We start from the raw sequence: 25294 nt of genomic DNA, 5'->3' as shown, positions 1-25294 counted from the left end.
CACACACACACACACACACACACACACACACACACACACACACTAAAGATAACTACTGCTTGATAAGTTTGTCAATGCCCAGGAGTTATTTACCACAAGCTAAGGAAACTCTTCATATCTGGAGTGCAGACGTTGAGTCCTCAGCATCAGCGTGTCTCCCTCAGTAGTTTCAGCGTCGTTGTGTAAACACAGGCGGTGAAGAGCCTTTGACTAAACAAAGATTTAAAGATAGGCGAGAAGTGAGGCACTTCTGCTGAGGGCATAAACGAGGAGTGGCTGAGACATGGGGGGCGCGCACGCACACACACAAACACACGCGTTCAGGCTGTGTGCAGCGCGCACGCACTTCTTCGGTAGTAGTAGGAGGAGGAGGAGGAACCAGGAATCTTCGCTCATTTACTTAACACCGCTTCCCCACCGCCGGGAAAGCAAACACGCTCCTGAAGCTGCAGAGTGCGAGAAGAGAGATCGATGCGAGTCAGTGTCTACAGAAAGCTGTCACCTAGAGACCCTCGATTTAAAGCGTCCGCTTTTTCTTCCTCCTCATCTCAGGAGCTCCGAGTCAACAGGAGCGTGTTGTCACTGATTTCCTGGGACACTTGGGGGAAAGACCTGCGGGCTCTCTCCTGGGCATGGAGAGGCTCTGATCGGTAATCGGATTTTTCCTGCATATGCCTTATTCTGAATTATGGTAAGTTTGATATACCTTGTTTACTGTCTTTTATTTATCTATTTATTTATTTATTTATTTATTTATACAATAAGGCATCATATCATTACATATATCACTTCATGGATTTACTGATTTAAACCAAACAATCCGCAGAGTTTGATGCTCATCTGTTTCGCTGCGAATTTTTATGTATTTCCTGATACTTCCAAGTCTGACTGAGAGCTTTTGAGATAAATATTACAGAAAGCATAATTTGTCCCGTTAAGAGAGTTTTTCTTCCCCCCCCCCCCCCCCTTTTTTTTTTTTCAAACCGTATCAGTGAAAAGTGTATACTAAAGTAAATTTACGGCATAATATTTCAGCTACACTATTATATATATTTTTTCCTCGTTTGGCTATTTTAAAATTATAATAATTATTATTATGATTACACAATTAGGGTAATATAATGACGGTATTATTGGTATTGTTAAAATGTTTGTTTTTATATATTGTTTTATAATTTGATTTTTAAAAATAAGACAGCCCAAATGTAATGTATAATTATAGGAATCTTCAAAGCCGTGATACAAACAGTACTTGGCACCATTCCTTTTTGTGTAGGGACAAATGTTTTCTAAAGCGGAAAAATTCCGCGCCATATACAAGTAAAACTGGTTAGTTTTGTTTTTGTTTGTTTGTTTGTTTCAGGGTATTTTAAAAATCCTATGGGCTGAGAATAGTACATTCTGATTAAGCATTTAACTATAATTCTTAAAAATAATTCCCAGCAGTAGAAAATCACCATCAGCAAAACGGTTATTTTGTGTCTTGTCAAGCCATTAAAAAAACTGGGGCAGAAGTGTGTGAGGTGCCTTCTCTTTAGATTGAGCTCCTTTTGTTTTTCTTGGTGGGCTTTGAGTCCGTGGACTAATTTTTGCTCGGGCCTATAAGTACAGAAGATTACACCCAAATCACTGCCACCCGTGTAGCAGCCACGCAATGACCCTCAATGAGTAAATTAGGGGAGCCTCCCCGTTAGCGTTTTTCAAAGACTGGTATTCATATTTGTCAAGGACTCCTTCATTGCTCCAGACTAGAAAACTCGCTCTACTGTTTTGCCAGTCATTCAAATTACTTTTAAACATTTCTATCGGTTACAGGGTTGGAAGAGTAATGAGTAATGGGGTCCTCTGGTTTTAGCATTTACATAGTAAATGTATTGACATGAAAAAATTCTGACATTGCATTGTCTTGGATTTCTAGTAGACTTTTGCCATGATATATAGATAAAACATATATATATATTAATTAGGAAATATTTTTAAAAATGTACATTTAAACTTTAATAAGTTAAACAATTACATGTTTGTTTGCAGAGATCTTTTTTTAATATAAGTGGGACATGAAAATATGTTCCTTATATACCAGCACTCTGAATTTTATAAAGCCCTAGTTGGCATATCTCTCGCCTGCCACTTACTCTCAGTTGTCTCTGTTCCAAAGCGGGAGTCTTACTTTAGATAGTTGGTGTGTGAAATTCAGATCCCCAACCGTCCATACGTTCGAATCTCCTGCTACCTCTATTTCAATCTCCATAAATATCCAGGGGTCTGATGGAGGCGACAGGGATGCTGGCTCAAACCACATTCACAACGTTTGTGCTCGAGCATGTTTGATTTAACACTGTGGTGTGTCTCCTAATAACATTAGGCCCCATTTCTGGATTTCTTCTCTATAGCTGACCTGAGCCCCTCACAGTCTTTCTCCCTCTGCCTCTTTCTCTTCTCCCTGTTTCCTCAGACTTCATGGTTCTTATTACTAGCTCTAATAAATTGTGAATAAGCAGGAACCCAAAAAGTCCCGAGTTGTAGAGAATTCCCCATCCTGAACTGAAGGCACCCCCTCTTAAGAAAACACAAATTAATTCCAAACCCCTCTGTAGCCAAACGTTTCTGGAATGATAAATATTTTCATAGGAAGCTCTGCTCTTCCTGACTTTATCGGCACCGATTTTATGATATTTCTTCACAGCTGTGCAGCTCTTGATGTCTTATGGCTTCTGTTTGTCCCTTTCTCCTCAGCCTCTCTCTTCTCTCTCTCACTCTCACTGGGAGTCAAGCAGCTTTAATGACATGAATTTAAGGCTACAGCAGTGTTAGAACCAGACTTCTCTGTGTCATTGCAAAGCTTTCTAATTTGCTGCACTAAAATGAGTGCGTTTGTATTTGGCGCAGAACCAAATATTTTTTTTAGCCGTTTAGTCAGCTTATTATCAAACTCTTAGACACACAACTTGACATCTTCTCGTTGTGCTTCATTAAGTGTGGCGTACAGACCAAATTTGTCCACATAGTGGCATGTTGTCTTTGTCTAAATTCTCTAATATTGCACTTGGTGTTTGTCAAGGTCACAAGTATTTCCTAGGCAGTAGTTTATCCTGTCTTTTTAACAGTCACAGGGACACAATAGTCAAGTGATACAGCCAGTTTAATCCTGACTTACAAACAAGCACACAAGGTCAAAGTCATAACGGCTGCATTTATGTGACCAGTGTACGTCAGTGTGATTGCTTGTTTTTGCTCTGTCTTTTTATTTTAAATATACTGGTTTTTTTTGTTTTTTTAAATGTAGTTTATATTCTTTGCTCATAACCCGAGAAGCCTGCAACCAATCAGGTAAAATGTTAAGGAAATAAGGAAAAGTTTAAATGTCCCAAAACAACTCAACAGCAAGTTTTTTGTTGTTGTTTTTTTGGGGGGAGGGGGATTAATGTTTAGATTTTATATTAGATTTTTTTTACTAGACTTCTTTATTTATAGTCTCACAACATAAAAGCTGACAGTCGAACATCATTTAGATAATAATTTTAAATTATTAAAAACTGCACATTACTGTCAATGTGTTTGGTTTAGCAAAAAGTCAGGGCAGAAAACGTGTTTCTGTTACTTCTTGAACCACTCCAAAGTTATGAGGCCTCCTTCTTAATGCCTCCTGCTTTCCTGCCATTCTCTCCCCCATATTTAATTCCCTTAAGGCCCAGAAAGCTCCCGGCGAGTCCTTGTGGTGATGTGTGTGTAGGTCTGGGTATGTGTAATAAACTCTGGGCTGTCAGCAGACAACAGCTGTCTTTCTGGCTATCTCCTTATCTCATCTTGAATAGTGAAGCCACACACATTGCAACAAAACCTACTGTGACCATTTTTTTTCTTGGGGCGGGGGGTTAATGTGTGAGCACTTTCCAAAAGAGAATTTAATATTTCTTGGTTTTCAGTAGAATATTTTTTTTAGGTGTAGGAATTTCTTTTTTTTTTTTCAGCATTACTTTTTCCTCATATAATATAATGTTTTGGGGGTTTGCTTGTTTTTTTTGTTTGTTTGGTTTTTTTTAAAAATTTTTCCATCTGTTAGTCTAAGTCACCCATCCATCCACCTATTTTCTTCCACTTATTCAATTCAGGCTCGCAAGGGACTGGAGCCTATCCCAGCTGCCACAGTATGAGGTTGCCAGTCTGTCACTGAGTTTGAATTCATATTTGATAATGTCTTATTTTTTCTGGCATTCTTATCTCCATTTTTGTTTCTTGCTTTCTTCGTCTCTCTCAGACACACACTTGCACAGTAAATTTACCAGTAAAGAAGTAATTGGACCTCGGTCTGTCCGTAGCACCTTTGAGATTCAGCTACTGCTGAGTTCTGTCTGGCCAGCTGTTAGCGGCTAAGGCAGCCACTTGCCATCATGTGCTAAGGAGACGATCGAGGGTAAACCTAATGACTAATAAAGCAGCAAGTCTGAGAGTGTGTGTACTTTAGTGTGTGTCTATGAGTTCATTAGAGAAGGCAGGAGCACTCATGCAGTCAGGCGTGTGTCACTTTTAAATTCATGAGCGCATGCACAGCCGCCCTCCCATCACCAGACCAGATGTTTTTTTACCTGGGAGCCAGACCACCATCTGACTGGGGTCAGCCCAGTTCTCCAACCCACACCCACTCCTCTAGGCTGCTGGGAGGTCTGCCAGCTGTCCCCCTCTCTGACCCCTGTCCCGGGGCACTTGTTTTGGCGTAGGTGGTCCTTCTTGGGTTTGGCAATATTACAGGGGGAAATTTTAAGGGATATTATAAGTGTTGTCCCTTGAACACAGGGAGGGAATCGAGTTTGCAAAGAAACAAATGCAAGCTGAAATGAGCAGAAATGTAGAACGGAGGAAAGAGCGCGTGTTTGAGAAATCGGGATAAAGGTGGCAGTAGTGTCGAATAAAAAAGCTTTGATTACCAAGAGACGGAGTGGGCTGCTGACATTCAAGCAGTGCTGTTGTTGGAGTTAGTCAAGTGAAAAAGACAGAACACCAAGTCTTGAAGGTAAAGTTACAGAGTGTACACAGAGTTGACAACAGGTTCACTGCTGCCAGAGGTTAATTGAAGCCGCTTGCAGAATCACTTCTGTTTCCTTCAAAGGAGTTCCCTGTCTATATCAGTTTTAAATGAACATACTTGAATAGCGTCACCATTCAGTTGTATTCGTTTGTGTCTGTTTTGTTATCTCAAGAAAAAAAGGAGACAGAAAAAAGCTGAGCTAATCAATAGAGTCTTTATTTTAATCATTTGTGTTTGTAAGATGAGATAAAACTTTATGTCTTAAAGTGGTTACGGAAGTTAAGGTTTTTTTGTTGATATTGTAAATATTGTAGATAAGTTGGGGTAAGAAGGGAGGGATTGGGGAGTGACAGGACCATTTCTACTGCAACACGTGGAACTATCTTGCGCACGTGTCTTTGTTTTTTGTAGTGTTAGCAAATATCAAACTTTGTATGGAGTCAACAAAAACATTTCTGTATGGTTTTTCCAAGTGTTACAATTAAACCGTTGCTGATGGAGTGTTTTTTGTGAGTAGCCATTGCTTTAATCATGTAGTTATAGCAATAACAGTCAGCGGTAGCAAATCACATATAGAAAATGAGCATAAAAATGGGGTGCTAAAGTAATTTACTAATATTTTAATATCCATGTTTTCTTCCAATGAAACAATAACACTATGTTACAGCTTATCTCTTTTGAAAATTGGAAACTTGGACAAAAAAAACATATGTAAATGTAAATTATGAGACAAAGCAAGCAATTCAAAGATGTGCATATTTTAGAACATTTAGTGCACATGTTTACTTAGGAAAATAATCAGCGGACATAATTGATAAAGAAAATAAGTGCCAGACCAGGCTCAGTCCCTGGATGGAAAGTTGCAGATTTGCATGAAGTTTGCGCTCTGTTTACTGAAAGATTTTCCAGCATTACTGGACAGTTTGCAGGCTCTGAAAGGGCTTTTTATCATCATAATACCAAAAGAAAAAAAACATCATGAAAATGTCAGGAAAAACAACAGTGTTTTCCCACATGTGTACTAAATCATCTTGTGTTCATTTAGATTTGGAACTGTTGGCTTTGTTTTTACTTGTGGATGGATGTAGGGTTTTTTTTTTTATTATTAAATATACAAAAAAAGTTCTGAACATAAATATCCATATATTTTCCTGTTTTCTGTAGTCTGTTGAACTCTGAGTTGTGTGCCGAAAATGTTTAAACGGGGCAGTGGTTGGCAGATGGCATCAAGTTCCTCCCCAAAACATTGACATAAATCCAAATAGTGGGACCTTGTTCAATGTCTTTTATCAGCAGCTGAGAGAGAGGTTTGTGTGCAACAGCGAAACAGCCCCCCAAATTCCCCCAGGCACTTATGTGGACTGTACAAATTGAGGGCTCCAGGTGGGGTTCCATATGGCATGACCAGAGACCACCAAATTACCTTTTCAAACTTATGATTGAAAACCAATAATAAAGGTCAGACCATCCGTGGGTCACCTCAGGCTGTAACCAGACTCTTACTATAAAGTCATATCAAGACTCAGAGAGCCAGACATATGCAAACATATTTAGACTGTCAACACCAGGCAGACACTGGTTACCTAAATGTCTGACAAATGTAAATAAGATAGGGAACACACCCTGCATTGGAAATTGCCACCAGCTACAGCATCTGGTGAGGTCACCTAGTTAAAATACCAAACTTTACTAGTAGGTTTTTTTTTTTTTTTGCTTGTTTGTTTTTTGTTGATTTTTGTCCAGATGTGATAACATGTCATAGAAACCAGTTTCTTGAACATGACAACACCTTAATAACCGAACCTAGTTTATTATGTACAGGTATAAGTTGGCTTAGTGTGAGTCAAATCTGTGGCTTTACTTAATAAAAGGTAAATCTGCATAAACAGATGTTTTCCTTTTATTTTCCCAAATGACATTCCAACCTAAAGCACAATACACTCCACAAAGGCTAGAATTTGATACCCGTGAAATAAGCCGAGGTCTAGCAGAACTCTGAGACCCAGGTGAAGCTGGTGAGACAGACCTTGTGGCCTCGCGGCCCCCTGTAGCATTGCTGGGTTTGTTTTAGCTTCGGTTTCAGTTCTTGGCCTTCCACATCTCTGTTGAGCGCCGCTCATCTTCCCTCCGGTGTCCTGTAGTTCCCATGGCCTTGGCCGCCCTCATCCCAGGCCTCAACCTGAACCAGGAAGTGCCTTGGCTTTCATACAGTTTTTGTGTTTGCGTGTACATGCATGTCTGTGTCTGTGTGGGTGTATGTATACAGGACTGTTACAACTAAAGTCAAGAGGACTCTGAACAGACGTTGCTTTTTGTTTTACTCCCTGGAAAGTACTAGGAAATGCAAAGCACAACAGAACTTCCCTTATTTTTCTTCTGCACTGCAGTATCAGTGTCATCATACTGAGCTTCACAGTCTGCCTGTGATAAGGGTCAGATTAGGCTGCAAGGACTTAAACAAAGGTTACTGATTACATCTAAACTGCAAAGCCTGATTTTTAGATTTCAAATTGAGATGAAAATAATTCAGATACAATTTTATGCTTTTAAGCTGTGGTTGTAACATATTTACTTGGAAGAAAAAAAGTTTGTAATAGAAGGAAAAGAAATAACCTGCATTCGCATGTATGTATGTTTAAGGTAAGGTCAATACTATAGACCTACAAATGGATCTAGTAAGTCCTTGTGGCTGAGAGTGCGCTATTTGTAAGTAATGCATTTTGCCTGTGATTTTGTGAAGCCACTAACGGTAAATCTTTAACTTCTGCCACTTCAGTCTTCTTTCTCGGTCATATCTCTGCTGCTCTGAAACCTAGTTTCTCTTATAATTCATCACTGTCATCTGTCTCTGTCAGTGTGTTGTCAGTGAGGTTGGAGGTCAGGCAGTTAGCTACAGCTTTGCCAGATTGCAATGGCCTAAGGCAAAAAGAGAGAGGGGGAGACAAAAAGAGCATATAATATTAATAAAATGTTCAGGTTATTGCAAATGTAGTCATATATTTACAAAGGAACAAGATTGTGCGGAACAAAGACAGGCAACCATAGCATTTAGTCACGCTTTTCTTCACTGCTCTGACATCTACTTGGCTACTGGGACAATACGCACACATACGTCAACATTTTAGCAGAGTTCATTCTTCAGAAATTGTTTTCAGCAACATTTGGGAACATGGCTGCAGGATTTTTTTCCTGTTTGTCCTGATGTCAGGCGATAAGACTTGGCAGGCAGTTTGTGTTTTACTTCTTTACAAAGAAGTAGGATGCACTGTAACTGTACTTCCACAGCAAACTTGTAAAGACATTTCTTAGTGCATCCTCTCAAAACTATTACCACAGAATCAGTATCATTGCATGCTCCAAAATCAAGATTTCCCTTCATTTTGATCTGATATGTGTAACACAGATAGCATTTTGACATTTTCCCAGCATTGTAGTAGGAGTTCTGTTGGGCAGACTGACCTCATTCAACTTCCTCCTTTGACTTATTTATATGTGCAGATTTTGTCTAACCATCAGCCCACTTTACAGAATCCTTTTTTCTTATTTTTATTGCTTTTGTCAATTAGGTAGGACCTATCAATTGTACATCTTCTAATCAACTCTCATATCACATTACTCTGATATATCCAATTATCTGTAAATTGACAGGAAAATCAAAAAGGCCATATCGATCTGGTTGTGGTTAATTGAGTGATTTCAGAATGATTTCACTATCCAATAAAGCAATATGTTATCGTATTTCTCATATTAATTTGCAGCATTCAATTCAGTTTTATTTATACAGCTCCAAATTACAACAACAATCGCCTCAAGGTGCTTTATATTGTGAGGTAGACCCTAAAAAAACCTTCAATTTACTCAAGAGAAGCAAGTAAATTAAAGAGCTACTGTAGCTCAAGGGAAAAATATCTTGCAAAATTTTTCCTCTCCTCATGTCATTATTTTGTCATGCCATCGTGTTTACTCACATCAGCTCTATTGTCCCACCATGTCAGCCAACAGACATGAGAAATTCTGTTTAACAGCTTTCTGTTGAAAACCCTATCCACCCCCACTGGTTTGTGAGCTATTCCCTATGTAGCAACACACAATTTGCATGGCACAGGTGTCAGGCAGGAGAGTAAGTCTGAAAGGTTAAAGCAAGCTACTTTGCAAAAAAACCACAACCTTAGAAACAGTTGTACCTGGTTTCTGTAACTCCTCATTTGATTTTCAGATCCCTTATTTGACTGTCTGAAGTCACTGTGACAATGGCTTCACATCAATGCTACATTTAGCTTAATCTCTCTCCCTGAGTCTTTGTTTTCTTTAAACCTGTTCACCTTTTCAACTGTTTGCATGAATAAAATATTTTTTTCTGCTTGTTTTGCTTCAACAGGGCTTGAAGCATGTCAGTAACCTGCATGACTATGTCCTGATGGTATGTATTCACTATTGTTTCCACAGGATAGTTGACGACTGAAAGAAACCTGACAAACACTAGTGTGAGAGGATAAAGAGGTTTAAGCTCTCTCTCTACAGGAGCAGGTAAGAGAGCCAGACTACAAAGGCATGCAGTCTGCCTGAGAAATTACTGAGAGGTTTGTTACATAGTGAATAAACATCTTATCATAACTATTTATATGTTTATAACCATTTCTTTGAGTGACATTGTCTTTTTCTTGGTTGATCTCATGTTTTTTTTTTCTAACTTTTTTCTAAATTGTGTCCACTCTTGCTTCATTTCACAGGGCTTCTTATTATCTAATCCAAGGACATTACACATCCTCAGGTATTCTTTTAATGACATTTGCCACTAAAATTAAAAGTGAACTAAGATTAGAACTTTTTGATAAAGCTTGTAGTTAGGACTGGATCAGGTGACTCTGAACTTTCCCATAGTTATGTTGCATAGGAGTATTTCTCCTTCTCTCCTCTTTTCATTCTACTTGTTTATTCACCACTTTGTAAATAATCATTAGTTATTATTAAACTCTCTTTGAGCCTGGTTCTGGCTGAAGTTTTGTCCTGATAGAATGGAGTTTTTCCTTCACACTGTTACCAAGTGCTTGCTCATGAAGGATCATCCGATTGTTGTGGTTTTCTCTTTCTATTTTTGTGATGTCTTTACCTTATTATATAAAGCGTGCGTATGATCAAATGAACTGTAGACATGGGTTTCAGACTCTTCAAAATACCAGTTCACACAGCTCCGGCTGTGAGCACAGAAGATCAAGCCATCTTATGTTTGCAAGAGGCAGCCAATCAAAAGAAAGCTTGTTTAAAGGGGCCTACACTAAAAGGAAATCGGAGCAAAAATAGCTTGTTTTAGCCCCGTGGATAAACTGAGGATCTGAACTGTTTAAGACAAATAAGGATTATTTTTGTCTATGGGTTAAGCTAAGCTATGCTGGTAAAGTACAAAAATTTAAATTTGCGATTCCGGAAATTGCTATAGCTCACCTTTCCTTTCATTTAACTTTTTTATTTTGATTTGTTTAAGTTTTTAAGCTTTTAATAACAGACGAAGCAAAGAGACCAAAACAAAAAAAAACAATGCGTATCTTTCAATTTTATCAAAGATTCCTGGCATCCACCCATTCTTCCCCTTTCTAACATGACAAAAACAGAGAAGTCAAACTCTCTAACAAAAGCTTCCTCTTTCCAGGATCATTGTCATGGCAGCATATGGACAGACTCAGTACAGCCCTGCGCTCCAACCTGCAGGACCATACGCATCGTACACGCACCACACACAGGGCTACAGCATGCCATCTTACAGTAAGTACAAACAAACATGGTTTTATGAATATACAAGGCAATGACATTCTAAAACAGTGACTTGAGGTGGACACTAGGGGAACAAACATTTTGTAATGTACACAACAAACCAGGGCATTGTGCTACGAAGATAAATTGCCATTTTACTTACACCAATAAGCCACAGCATTAAAACAATATTTTGTGGGTCTTTCTCATTCAAGTCAAAACAGCTGCGATTAGTCAGGGCATATACACTAGCTCTCTGGCTGCGTCTTGTGATGTTTGGGGCTGAGTGGAACAGTTTGTTCTAGGCATCCCGCAGATTGGTTGATTTGACTAGGATTTGGAAGGATCAGGGGCCAAATGATTACTTTTGGGTCTTTGATTCGTCCGTAGAGCTGTTTCTGTGGAGTTTTTGCAGGTCGTGAGGTGCATTGTTCTAGCCTGCTGCCTTTGAAGGGGTGAACATGTGTCGAAGTGGGTGGCATGTAGCAAACTAACATCCAGGAAGGCCAGAACCACAGGCTTACCAGCAGAACACTGCGTTATAACAAGCTGATCACGTCACTTGTCACTTGTTTTAGCATTATGGTTAATCTAGGCTCTGTTCAGGAAAATGGATTTCAAGAGATGGACCAATCTAGACACTCAAATGTCAAACCTTGATAGTCAACCTCATTGTGTTCTGTAGGTTTAATTATCTCAACTGATTACCATGAATTAGACCAAACCGTTTTCTGATTTCAACATCGAAACTCTAGTAATAGCGTGTTTGGTATAATTGATAATGAAAATAACTTCCAGCATTGTTGGTTAGTCTTGCCCTGAATGCAACATTAATTTTCTGTTTTTTAATGTTATTTTAGATATTAAAACTGAGGATGGCCTAAGTCACTCACCAGGACAGACAGGACTACTGGGCTACTCCAACTTCAGCAGTACTCCATCAAGTCAAAGTCTCTACAGCTACTCTCATACACATGGTTAGTCTGAAACACTGTATGTACTGAAACTAAGGACACGCTACCGCACACAACAACGCACAGACCTTTTATAAGGCATCTCTGATATTGCGTTACTGGATGGAGCATCCATACTCGCCGTCATCCCTAGCTCCTCTCCTCTCTCTGCCACACCTGTTCTCCATTAGCTGCGGTCTGGACTCCTGGCGTCAAAAGTCTCCCCACCCCTCCTCTTTTTCATGGGGTCAGGCCCCTTTTCTCCACTCAGACCAACAACACAGCATGCAAACGCTTGTGTCAGTTTCTCTGGAGAGGGAGTCAAAAAAAACATGTAGATGATAGGAAGAGAAAATGAGAGGATAGAGGAAAAATATGAATTGTAGAGATAACAAAAACTAGGCAGAGGGTCTTGTTGGCAGTCAAATGATTTGACTAAGATGTAGAACTCGTGAGTCTGTTCAGCGCTATGCCCGTGCAGGTCTGTGTGTGTTTGTGATTGAGTGTGTGTGTCTGTGCTGTACACATTCCTCAGTCGTCCGGCGCCCAAAGCATGACTTGCTCAGTGCGACTTTATGGCTTTGAAACCAGCGTGAAATTGACCTTGTGTGTGAGAGGGGAGAGGTTAAGGGGCATTTTACGGAGGGTTGAATGGGTTTAATATTGCAGACAGAGCATGAGCTTTTTCCACTGAATGAAAGCGACAAGGAGAAGATGAAACAATTTCGGGCAATAAACCGATGAGTGGACGTGCTTTTAAAATGCTGTTATTTTGCATTGAATATTTTTCAGAATAACAACCCAGTACTTTCTGAATCTTACTGCCTTTCTTCTTCTTGTGTCTATAAGGTTGGATACCAAATGACTACTCACTAGCAAGGATAATTACCTTGTGTTATTCTCACTTCAACAAAATCAGACACCACACAGACTTTGTACAAGGTTAAAAGCCATCTAATGTTGGGAACTTGCATTGTCACAAGCATTTCTAAGTTCATGGCTGCAGTTAAAATGAGCACTAAACTGTCATGTTGTGAATAAGCAGAGTTCATTGTTTGTGAATAACTATAGTTTACTCTATTGCCAAAATAGTCATGGTGATAGATCCTTTTCCTTTCAGTTAGTTAACGGACTAACTCAGCGGACCCCAACCCCCGGGCCTCGGACCGGTACCGGTCCGTGAGTCGTTTGGTATCGGGCCGCGAGAGTTGAGGCTCAGGTGTGAAATGTATGGTTTTCAGGGTTTTTATCGGTTTTCAGCGTTATTTTGTTATTGTTTTTATCGTTAACTCGGTTTTCCTGGGTCTTTTCACGTGTGTTATGAATAAATCTTCTTTTTTTTCGGTACCGGTACTAGTTTTATTTTGTTGTATTTATCCGCGGCACCTTAAAGGCCAGTCCGTGAAAATATTGTCGGGCATAAACCGGTCCGTGGTGCAAAAAAGGTTGGGGACCGCTGGACTAACTGACTGATGACTGAGTAGTTGTTTCCACAGCTTTTTAATTTACCCTAATCTTCCTCTTCGAAGAAGAATCGCTAGTCTTTTACACGGTTAAGTTTGTGCTCTGCTTAAAATCCAATGTTATCCAATATGAATGTCATGCTTTATCTTTCTCCACTCACCCACTGACTCCAGATCAATTGCTTGTCAGCTCTTTACAGACAAGTTAAATCTTTTTTTCCATATAACTTTCTTTTAGGAGAATATTCAGATGTGAGGCATTACACAGGAATGTAAATATTCATGTAAACACACTTTTGATGAAGCCTCTCAGAAACTGCAAAGCCTTTAGTGACTGCGCTTTGTTAGATCACCCTTGAACCAACAAACAGTTTTTAACATAGTGTACTTAAAGCTTGAAGGACACTGTTTCCAAACAAAATACAGTTGTTTGAATATTTGTATGCATAAATCATTAACTGAAAACTTCAAACGGTAATAAACTGCCACAACAACCAAATGTTTGTAGGATTTCAGAATGTTTCCATGCCATCCATTATACTGCACACAATACGCAAGCTACACACACACACACACACACACACACACACACACACACACACACACACACACACACACACACACACACACACCACAAAGAGCCTTCAGAAAAACTTACTGTACACTGTGTGTACAACTCAAACCAAATGGGGGCTATGGGAGCTTTTTGTGTTTACTCCAGAGACGTCCTATATTTTTCCTTTAGTCACTCTAAAGGCTGTTGTGTTATTTGAGACCATTTCATTGTGATTCTTCCACTGAGTCATTATTCTACTGTTTGTCATGCACTGTGTCATGGTGAAGAAGGAGCAATGATCTTATGAAACAATGAAGGGTAAACATAAGGTAATTACATATAGGAAGCTAGGAAGCTAGCAGTGTCTGTTAATTAACTTCCAAACTATCCCATGGAATTACTTATTGCTTAAAACCACCCATTCAATCAACAGTACAGGTGGAAATAAAACAAATAGTAGGCATGTCATTTGATCTGTTTTTCATATGAATGCAGATGGCAATAGAATAGAATAGAATAGAATTCAACTTTATTGTCATTGCACATGCACAGGTACAGGGCAACGAAATGCAGTTTGCATCCATCCAGAAGTGCTTTAGTGATATAGATATATTACAATATATATTAGCAATAATATAGATATGTGAGTATATTACAGAAATGGGTCTATTATGGTATGTTATAATGTACACGGTATGAAGTATGTTGTGAATATTCTATAACTATAAGTATGTACAGGCTGTAGTGAGTACAAGCTATGTACAGGATATGAACAGGATATAAATATGAAAAACTATACAGAATATGAAATAAATAACTTTACTTCATATTCTGTATAGTTTTTCATATTTATATCCTGTTCATATCCTGTACATAGCTTGTACTTGTACAATAGACACAATCATCTATAACAAGCTGCATAACAAGAAACGGCTTTTAGTTTCTCTAAAACGGGAACATTAAAAGGTCGAACTGCTTTTAAAAATGTTCTTTCTTTTACTTTACAGTTACTACAACTGTCCTGTAACTCAGCTGGTTTAGCAAAGACTGCAAAATTTGTCAACTGTCATCTTCTTCGGTTCATAACATGCATAACTGTCTGTTTGTAAATTCTGAAAATGTAACTGTTTTACATGAAGTTGTTAGGAAATAGTATCCCCATTTTAAGGAACCACACACAACATACTTTTTTTTTTCACAGTTAGTAGAAGTTCATTTGATCCTCTTTGGCTAATAGCCAGCATTATTGCATTTTTTTATTTATTTTTTTTGGGGGGGGGGGTTAATTTAATTTGCTTTTTTTTAAAGCTACATCAAGATAATGGTTAAACTAAAGGGATGGAATGAAAATTAGAAATATATCCAGTTCTGTGGGTGAAGGTGATAGAATTACAGGAGAAGTAGTTAATCAGACAAACAAACAGTATGCACATACCTGACAGGAAGATGCGAGGTGAGACGGCATTAATGTGGGGCAAAATCGCTCGGAGGGAGACATTCTTGCCTTGGCTTGATTAGATTCGAAGATTCCCAGAGCAGCAGGAGCAGCAGACTTTCCCACCTGTATTGTCATGTCCATAATAAATCACACTCTAACCTTCTACAGCACTTAGCTGTCAAAGAGGAGTCAAAGTTTACTGCTCAGTACTTCCTCTACTCAGATCACAGATCAGATTGGATCTTGCGAAATTATATATGAAGCGGATTCAACAATACTAGATGGAGCAAAGTCAAATATCCCTCCAGTTTGAAATTGTATCTTTTTTTTTAATCCTTTATGAGTGATTTATACCTTAAAGCTAACCCTTGTCTGTGCATCATTCCTTAGGTAGTGGAATCTCCTCTGGAATTTTTCAAGGCACCCATGCAATATCAAGTTCAACCCCTTTCAACCCTGCACAACAAGTGAGTATCTAAGTTCTTACTAGCAACACGTGAACAAAATGTTTCTTTGTATATAGTTATTTGCAGAAATAAAAGGGGAACTCTAAAAGTCCTGTAATCGGTTATCAACTGATGTTTGACGTCACTGACTAATATTCTTGTCTGTGTTGGCAGGAGTTTTCAGCGTATTCAAGCTACAGTCAGAGTCAATACTCGCCGTATTATAACTCACATCACTACAACAGCCCCTACCTAACCAGTAGCAACATTAGCCCTGCTGCGATCACTGCTCCATTAGCCTATCAGCACCCAGAACACCCAATTATGTTGCCCAATCACAGCCCAGAGTCACATACAGGTAAAAACTGTATTTTGTTTTATTTCTAAGCTTTTTTTAAGAATATATGAGTCATTTAATCACTTTAATTATACTATGTGTCATTTTTTTAAATCATTGTGACATTAAGAAAAAGAATACAAAAACTGAAATATTTAAAAATTTTACTTGCCTGATGATTCTGAAAACCATGTGGTTGCCCCTTTGAACATACAAATTGTTGTTTGTGACCAGTTTAAAAAAAAAAAAAAAAAAAAAGTAAGAAAAAAATATTTCTGTCTTTTAGGAGAGTACCACCCACCACCCAGCCCCCCCACACCAGGTAAAGAGGAGGGGGTCCCAACACGAAGGGGTTCAGATGGCAAGTTAAGAGGAAGAAAAAGAGCCAGTGACCCCGCTCCACCTTTGGACTCTGATATTGAGGTAAACCCATGGTCACACATTGTTGGAAATTATCAGCATTTCTCTCCAATATTTATCTTTCTCTCTCACACACACTCACAAACTGTCATGTGGTTAACATTACATATCTGTTATTTCACTGCAGCGAGTGTTTATCTGGGATCTGGATGAAACCATCATTATTTTCCATTCGCTCCTCACGGGAACTTTCTCCACACGATTTGGCAAGGTATGGCGATATGACCATTCTTGTTGTCATTTACCGTAAGGAGTATGTACTGAAGCTATATTCACACCCAATTCCAGCGATAAGGCTGGTGGACACATGATCCTAACAACAAACGCGTAACCCTGTTTTCTCTCAGCAATCAAGTGCTTATTTAACTTAGTGGTCAACAGTTTGGCTGCCTGAGACAAGTGACCTTTGGGTCTCATCCCTGAGCATTTTCACACGCTGGCTGTTTTTCCTTTCTGCCCTCCTGTTTCTTTTCATAATGCAGCAGGGCTGTTTAGCTACCCCGACAACCTGCCGCGTGATTGACAGCCAGCGGGACCTTTACATAACAGACAGGCAGCTGACGAGGGGCGGACAGTGGTGCATTTCTTGTTTTTGGCCGGGGATCTGTGTTTTGAATTCTCACGGTCCCCCTGTGGGTTGACACAAGGCTGATGGGAGTTTGAGAGCAGCGTTTCTGATGGGCCAGGGATCTGTTGTTTCTTTTTCTTTCTCTTCTGCCACGGTGAGGGGGTGAAGAGAGAAAGAGCAGAAGGGCCAAGAAAAGAGAAGGAGCAAGTTAGACTGTGTGGATGTGTTGAAATGTGACTCATGTGCCAGAAATTCCTGATTCCTCCCACCACCCAAACACCCCACTGTTGGATCTAGGGAAACTCGGGACAGATTCTGACATCAAAACTAAGACAAGCAGTAAAGGAACTGAATGAATGACAGTGGAAAAACAAATGAATAGACTAATATTGAGATGGCTCAGAAGCTAGAAATATTTTGTTGTTGTTGTTCCTACTATGGGAGAAATAATATAATCATTTCTGGAGTTAATTAACTCTGTTTGCATCCTGCTTCTCACCATAAGCCTCTTCCAACTGGATCAATGTAATTTGCTCTTATTATTAACAAATGCTTGGGCATTTATAAAGTAAAGGTAAGTCTGGGCCCACTCTGAGGAAGACTAATGGGTCTGTTGAAAGAAACCTGTTTTCACTAGCTTGGTGAGCCAGAGGTGAATAGATGTCCACATGAGGAGCTGACCCTTACTCCCAAAACCTTGCTTCCATTATCTCATTTATCATGCAGCACCTCACTCTATTCTCCAGAGTGTGAATTGTCTTCCCAAACCCTGTCTTTTATATCACAAACAAAAGTCCCCTGCAAAGGTGCAAATTTGGGAACCAATTTTTCTTGCATGTTCTTTCCTTTTCTACCAGTTTTCATCTTCATTCCTCTGCTTTGGGGTTAAAAGAAAGAGGCTTTTATTAGATTTTCTGTGTAGTAGTAACCACAGTCTTCAGAGAAGGGTGATTACAGACAATTATTTCAATTATTGGACAAACAAACCTTTCTCAAGCCTTTAACTCCACCCACTTCACCCTTTCTATTCACCTCTTCCTTAGTCCTCGCCCACTGCATTTTCTCCCAGTCACCTGTGTCCTCCCCGTCGCTCCTATTGAACTTATTTTGGCCTTTGTCCTTAATCACCTTTTTTTAAGCCCTTTTGTGGAGGGAGGTATTTTGTAATTGCTGTGATTTACCCTACTTGTGTCATCAAGTCCATTTTACCAACCTGAGTGAGAACACAGCCCTGCTTGTCATTTCAAATGAACTAATTAAATGATCACCTTTGGCTGACTTTTCCTGGCTTTGCGTGTCTTGCTGCCAAAGAGGAGTTATCAAAACAATGCACCACTCATATGTACACACCTTTTCTTTTTTTCTTTTTAAAAAAAAAAAAAGTTGAACAACATGGATGATTTGTCAGCCAGACTGCTGGCACATTATGATTTATATTTTCTGAATGTGGTAATTCAGAAAATGCTTATTAAAAACTGAATTGAAGTTATTGTAATGCAAAACCTGGTTTTTACTTTGCTTTCTATATGATTGAAAATAACAGAAAATAAAAGGTTTGAGGGAAAAGGTGAAAGACTGACTACATTTCAGCTATTATATCCATTGCATTTAAGGTGCCAGTAGTTAAACGAGTCTACATGTATACGACTGAAAATAAGGGTTTTAATAGTTGCTGACTTCGATTAGTTTGCATTTCTGACCAAAAGCAGCAGCAGAGAACAGTTGGGGAAGCTTGTTGACTGAATTTATGAACGCCAAAACAAATAGCTCAGAATGAAGATGGCAGAGATAACGATAAGCAATAAAGTTTGATTGACAGATAAATATTCACGCCTACCTTCTTCTGGAACCTGTTTATGTCAATCCTTTTACTTAGAGCAGAACAAAGCTTCTATTATGTGTGCATTGACATAATGAAAAGAGCAGTAATGTTAAATAGCTTTAAATGAACAATTTATTCTCTAAATACCAAAGCTTCTAGTCTGAACATAAGCCCAGAATTTTATTTCTATGAACATGCTAACAAAGAGCATAGCCTTTGTTCACATTCACATTCTATTCATGGTGCCAAATCTGTTTATAGTTTTAGTTAAGGATGCCAAAAAGAAAAAATTCTGTTACTGTCCACACTAACTTTTAACAGTTTTCTTCTCTCCATCTTGTGCGAGAATGGCATATACAACATGTGTCAATTTTTCCTGCCTCTGTGTGTATCAGGACTCTTCAAAGGCAGTGTCTCTGGGTTTGTGGATGGAGGAAATGATCTTCAACTTGGCTGACTCAAGGCTTTTCTTCAATGACCTGGAGGTGAGGTTTGAAATTTGTGTGATGAACCGTAACTGTTGAAAAAAGAAACACAATGAAAATTCCAAGACTCAGTGTTGATTAATTAGCGGTGTGCTTTGCTGCACAAAGAAAATTGTGCCAGTGTACTATTTTCATATTTGGCTTACAGTGCACTGGATCTCAATATATTCTAATAATTGTGTGACTTTTTCCAGTAAGCTGGAAAACTGTAGCACTGAAAATTATCCAGCAATGTAAGCTGGCATACAGTTAACCAGAAAACCTTGCCTGCAAGAGCTTAGCGAGCGGTTTGACATTTTGCTGCTTTTTCTTCTTACATAAAGCACGGTGGCACTCATTGAAGAAATCCCTTCACACAATATCTATCTCGTATTTATTCTTTCTGCTGCATTTACAGCATTACCCAAACAATTTACTTTCATGGGGAATTGACAGGACATCAAAAAAAACTCCCAAAGTTAATACACAACGTCTTAAAATGATGACTCCTTAAAAAAAGAAATAAAAGCCTCTGTTGGTCATTAAAATGCATTTTAGTACCTGCTAGTGACTGAACAACGCATGTGTTTTTCATCCTAAATTCCTTAACCTTGTTCTGACAAAGAAGAAAACCTGAAGAGCTGCATAGAAAAAGAGAACAAGTACACTTTGTGCTATAATTATAGGTCTGTGTCTGAGTATCCAAGGGGGAAATTAGTCAAATGGGAGGAGGAACAGTCAAGAAGAGGGAAAGGAGCCAACAAAGCCATTTGCAAACCCAGTTTTTATCCCTCCTTTTGTTGTCAGGACTCAGTAAAGTTCTAAAGCAGTGCCCCATATCAGGCTGACAAAGCCTGTTAAGTCTTAAGGTGCAATTATCTTGTCCTTATCATGTCTGTGGCAACACCAGTGGCTACAACTGCTGCTGTCATGACTCACGTATTGTAAATAGTCGGTGTTACTGTCTGACTAATCAAGTCCATCATTGCCAGTTGAAATTTTAATGGTTTAAAAAAAAAAAAAGATTTCAGTGTGTTCTAGTTTTCTTTATCTCAATTTAACGATACAACTATTGCAGTCTAATCAAAATCAGACTAACTCAGACTTTTGCTTTTTGAGACTTTTAGCATATGTGCAATTTTTTTTATTTTATTCTGCACTTACATTGACATTTTAGGACTTGCAGAGCTGACAGATAACAAGCTGACAAATAATCAAATGTTTGAAATTAAATTATACAAAGGTAATCCGCATTGTACTGTCAGCAGTTACATTTCAGCATGGGTGGATGTCACCTGAGTGGGAGTGGGTTGCAGCCCCTGGGAATATAGTTATGCAGCAATGTAAGGGAGATGAGGTAGCGTCTCCGTCTGGGAAAGGTGATAGGAGAGCCGGTCTGTACTGGGCCGTTGCGTTACAGTTTGGAGTCATACTAGGACTCCATTTTTAAGCATGTGCGTGCTTAAAAACAGAGTATATCACTGAGTGTGCAGAAACCAGAGTGCAAGTTTTTGCTTGATACCTTTGCATGGTGTGTTTTCACTTAGTCTGTGATGACTGACTTGTCCTACTTTTTTTTTTTTTTTTTTTTTTTTTAAATTTAACATATCAAATCATAATAGCTGTTTTCAAATTTCTTGTTTTACTGCATATTGCTGAAGGTGTTTTGGCTGCAGACACTTGGTTAAGCTACAGTGTGGTTTTGTTCCCTGCAGTCTGGTTGGCTGCATTAACGTCCAACAGAGACAAATATGCAAACCATTGTGCTTGTCGGACAATGAGTGATTCTTAAGAGAATTTCTTTTTTTTTTTAACCAGTGGTTAAATTGTTAGGTGTATTTAAAAAAAAAGTGCAGATTTACTTTACTTCACTATGTGGTTGCGCTAGAATTGCACCACTATGTTGACGACTTTTTTTCCGTGGCGCCTTACTGGCCCATTTCCTGACACCTTATTTCCTCCTTCCTTGTATTTTATTTTAACCCTTTTTTTTTCATATCCATTGTGCTATCATTTCTATAGAGCAGAGACCTGCCTGTAAATGGCTTTACTCTGAAAAGGATCTCATCATATATCTGCTCTCCTTTTCATTTCCCAGGAATGTGACCAAGTCCATATTGATGACGTGGCATCAGATGACAATGGACAGGACCTGAGGTAAAGTTTCTGCTGTGTTACTGTACTCAAAGCTTAGCTGGGAAACTGACAGTTCTGCTATGGCTTGTGAACCAGACTTGCCCTCTGGGTTTTAGTGGGCAGGAAGAGAAAAGCATGAAGATGAGATGGGGGCTGTGTGCATCTGTGTGTGCTCATGCATGCAAGCATGTGCATGTCTTTTATTTTCCCTACTTCCACAGTCATATAATATGTCAGAGGATTATCCAGTGCTTTCATTTCTCATCAAACTATCTCTTTCATTCCCTCTGTCTCCCTCAGTGCTGGCGTTTTATTGCATAAACTTGTTGAAACACTTTAAGATGCTTTTAGGAATGATTTGAGCGAACCAGTCTGTATTAAAGTACATTTTTGACATATTTATTTTATTGAACTTGGACCTTTTCATTTGAGTATGTTTTTATATTTATTCTAGTCACACTACATGTATATAATATTTTTAGTGACAAATGCTCATTCAATTTTACAGGATTTCTTGGCCCGGACAGTTTCATTTGCACTGGCACATTTCCCTACATTTGATGAAAAGCTCGAGCAATGCTTTCTTTTTCAATGGTTGAATTGCTTTAATAAATTCCTGCAACCCTAAAATATATTAGTGAATATAGCCACTGATTCTTGGAGTACCAATGTCAACAATGATGAACTATTACAATAAGATCTTCAGAAGAATTCAGCTCACGCCTTTATGATTTATATCCTGGCTGTTTTCTTTATTGTGACTCTGCAGCACTTATAACTTTGGGTCGGATGGCTTCCAGAGCCCAGCAGGAGCAGGATCTCTGTGCCTGGGGTCAGGGGTCCACGGAGGGGTGGACTGGATGAGGAAACTAGCTTTCCGATACCGCAGAGTCAAGGAGATCTACAACACATACAAAAATAATGTCGGGGGTAAGTTCTAGTCTCATTTTATACAACATTGCTGTCTATGTGTGACGTGAAAGTTTAGAAATTCTTCCTTCCTTCTTTTATGTGGGGTTTTCGTGCACTTATTAAACACCTAACACTTACAGGAAGTTAGATGATGAGATTATTCTACACAAATGCAAATATTTATCAACTGTAGGACTTTCACCAGTGCCCTTAAAGGCAAAAGAGAAACTAACTGTAAGTGTTACACCTAGTCAGGCTTCAGTGGGTAAAGAGTTAAAGAACTAAATCTTAACATCTAAGAATCAAAAGATGATTGATTTGAAGTCATAAAGTAGGACCTTTTCATTTGAGTTCATTCAAATTCAAATTTTATTTGTCACACACACAACCATACACAGTATGACATGGGGGTGAAATGCTTGTAGCTGTACAATGCCCGACTATTAAATGACAGAAAAAAAGTTTTACAATATTTACAATTTACAGGTTACTACAAAATTTACAAATTAACTTAGGAATTTACAGTAAAGAACGTGCAAATAGCAGAAGAGATTATAAAGATTATGAATATTATTATATTATTATAAATCCTATAATTTATAATTATAGGATTATAGGAAATGTGTGGTGGTGCGTGTGATGATGTGATGTATTTCATTAGGTTCCTATTTTCTTTCTAGGCATAAACATGCAGTTTGGATATGAAGAAGAGTAAAATACTTGTTTCCAAGATTATCTGTCAAGCTTTTGTTCTTCTTGATGGTCAGGTTTACTGGGCAGCCCCAAGAGAGAAGAGTGGTTACAGTTAAGGAGAGAGATGGAAGTCCTCACTGACCTGTGGCTGACTCAAGCACTCAAAGCTCTGGCTCTCATCAACTCAAGGTCAGTTTATGCTTCCATAGTTTTATTACCACTTAGAGGTGAATTAAATGTTAGCTTTGTTTAATTTGACATTTTCATTTTTTTTCTCAGTTTGTGACAAAATATATTTGTTTGTCATATTTACTGACTTTAGTGCCTGTCTTGCCCTCTTTCAGGCCTAATTGTGTGAATGTGTTGGTGACCACTACTCAGCTCATTCCAGCCCTGTCCAAGGTGTTACTCTATGGTTTAGGTTCAGCCTTCCCCATAGAGAACATATACAGTGCCACCAAGACAGGTGAGAAAACTTCAAGGGAAAGTAGGCAAGGAGATAATATCACAGTTAAGCAAGTGAAAAGGCTGTAATAATAATTTAAACTGTGATTTTTCTCCTTTTCAAAGGCAAAGAAAGTTGTTTTGAGCGTGTCTCTCAGAGGTTTGGTCGGAGAGCAGTCTATGTGGTGATAGGAGATGGAGCTGAAGAGGAGACTGTAGCCAAGAAGGTAAAACTGTCTGGTTTTATTATTACTTTAACGGCTGAAAAATGGGCCACAGCAAATCAGTTAACCTTACACTATGCTTGATTTCTGCAGCTTCTGTGGTATGGGTTTGTTTTTTCATGAAATTGCTGTTTTGAGATTTTCCTAGATTTTTTTTTTCTAATGCTTTTCTATAATGTTATCCAGATGTATCTGTGTACTATAGCACCCCTCCAAATGGGACAATACTTCACATATGCTCTTCTTCTGCAGAAACACTGAAAACTTCTGAAAAGATACTATCTTAAGTTTCAATGTTATACTCTATACACGCGTTTGATATGACATTATTTTTGTTTTATCAGAAGAACATGCCATTCTGGAGAGTGTCCTGTAGGGCTGATCTCGAGGCTTTGAGCCACGCACTGGAGCTGGACTACCTCTAGAGGGCGCCATCCATCACATTCTGCTCTTATGCTTGTGTTATGAGAAACTCTGGAGCTTCTGAGTGCACCTTGCAGGTGAAGATTCCCCTGGAGACTGATTAAAAGTCAGTACTGCTATATTGAGCAAGCACTCTGACAGACAATTTTATACCCAAGCCAATGGATTTTGTGGGGATTCTGAAGCAAGGCTGCAGTGTCTGTGATACATAAATATGAAAAAAAGGGCTGGAAACAAAATAAAAGGCCAAAGTGAAATAAGGGACCAAAGCCTCATCGCTAACTCCAGGGAATTTATGGTTAATACCGATAATATTAATCATATAAAACAACAAACTTACTTTTTTTTTTTTTTAATTCATCTTGAGTTTATAAATTGTTCTGTTTTCAGGATATTTACATCCTGTTTAGCGATCACAGTGAGTAAAGTTCAGATTGTTGATGACTTTTTCTGCTGTGTCTTTATATTTCTTTTGAGACTTAACACGTTTTTTTACTGGCCATTAATGTTGTAAAGACAAAATTAGAAGCAAGAATTCTGATATTGTGATTTTTAGTAATAAATGTTAAATACCATTCTCTTAAAGGTAGGGGCTATTAAATAGTCTGCATTTCAGCTTTACAGTCTGAGCTATTTACTGGTTCAGTTTTACAATACAGTACGGTAATAGTTTGGGAGCTCTGCATAAAACAATAATCACAGTTAAAGACCAAAAATCTGCTCAAAAAGTTTTGATGAGTTGGCTTGAAGATGCTGTATTATAGGCTGGTGCTTGAATGAATCTTTACCTTTAATCATGGGTTGTATATTGTTTTCTTTACTGTCATTAAGTTCCTAATAACCTGTTTGTAATATAGTTGGACTGGTATGATTGTGCATGTGCCGATTACACTGCCTGTCAGCTTAGCAATGATCTGTATATAATGCTTTGTTGCCAACTTGTTGTGACAGACAGTTGAAGTAGATGAATAAAGATAAATTAATTACACTGAGGGCAAAGGTGAGTTCAGTTTCATCTCATTTTGCACTGTTGCTCAATCTATAGACGCATTCTAATCAATCTACATGACATAAACCTAAAAAGGAATTTTAAAGTTTTCCATGCACAAAATCACTCGAGGGACTTTTCTTTCTTTATGGGGAAAGATCACCATCTTCAGGCCAAGAAAAGTAGTAACATAAAGACACTGATAGACTCATACACTGTGTGGCTTTTAGAAG

General features: G+C 38.6%; 1 protein-coding gene across 2 annotated transcripts; it reads left to right on the top strand.

Annotated features, from left to right (window-relative positions):
* Positions 1-369: 369 nt before the first annotated feature.
* Positions 370-25063, top strand: eya2 (EYA transcriptional coactivator and phosphatase 2). Of its 2 annotated transcripts, XM_086293460.1 has the most exons (16): positions 370-691; positions 9473-9553; positions 9757-9797; positions 10674-10786; positions 11635-11751; positions 15575-15651; positions 15805-15988; positions 16254-16390; positions 16515-16598; positions 19173-19262; positions 21340-21398; positions 22147-22307; positions 23057-23171; positions 23327-23448; positions 23553-23653; positions 23995-25063. In XM_086293460.1, exons 4-16 carry the CDS (start codon positions 10684-10686, stop codon positions 24073-24075), a joined length of 1431 nt encoding a protein of 476 aa, XP_086149586.1. In that variant the 5' UTR covers positions 370-691; positions 9473-9553; positions 9757-9797; positions 10674-10683; the 3' UTR covers positions 24076-25063. The 2 variants fall into 2 exon arrangements, with proteins under 2 accessions (XP_086149586.1, XP_086149585.1); XM_086293459.1 differs by lacking the exons at positions 370-691; positions 9473-9553 and having other exon boundaries at positions 9591-9797.
* The last annotated feature ends 231 nt before the right edge of the window (positions 25064-25294 follow it).

Source organism: Aulonocara sp. 'chitande type north' Nkhata Bay, linkage group LG5 (genome assembly GCF_057382095.1).
Source record: "Aulonocara sp. 'chitande type north' Nkhata Bay isolate Kocher_YH1m ecotype deep benthic linkage group LG5, A_spYH_male_GT1.1, whole genome shotgun sequence".
NCBI lineage: Eukaryota > Metazoa > Chordata > Actinopteri > Cichliformes > Cichlidae > Aulonocara > Aulonocara sp. 'chitande type north' Nkhata Bay.
The sequence above is the reverse complement of the archived record's forward strand: the minus strand, read 5'-3'. Positions and strand labels throughout refer to the sequence as shown.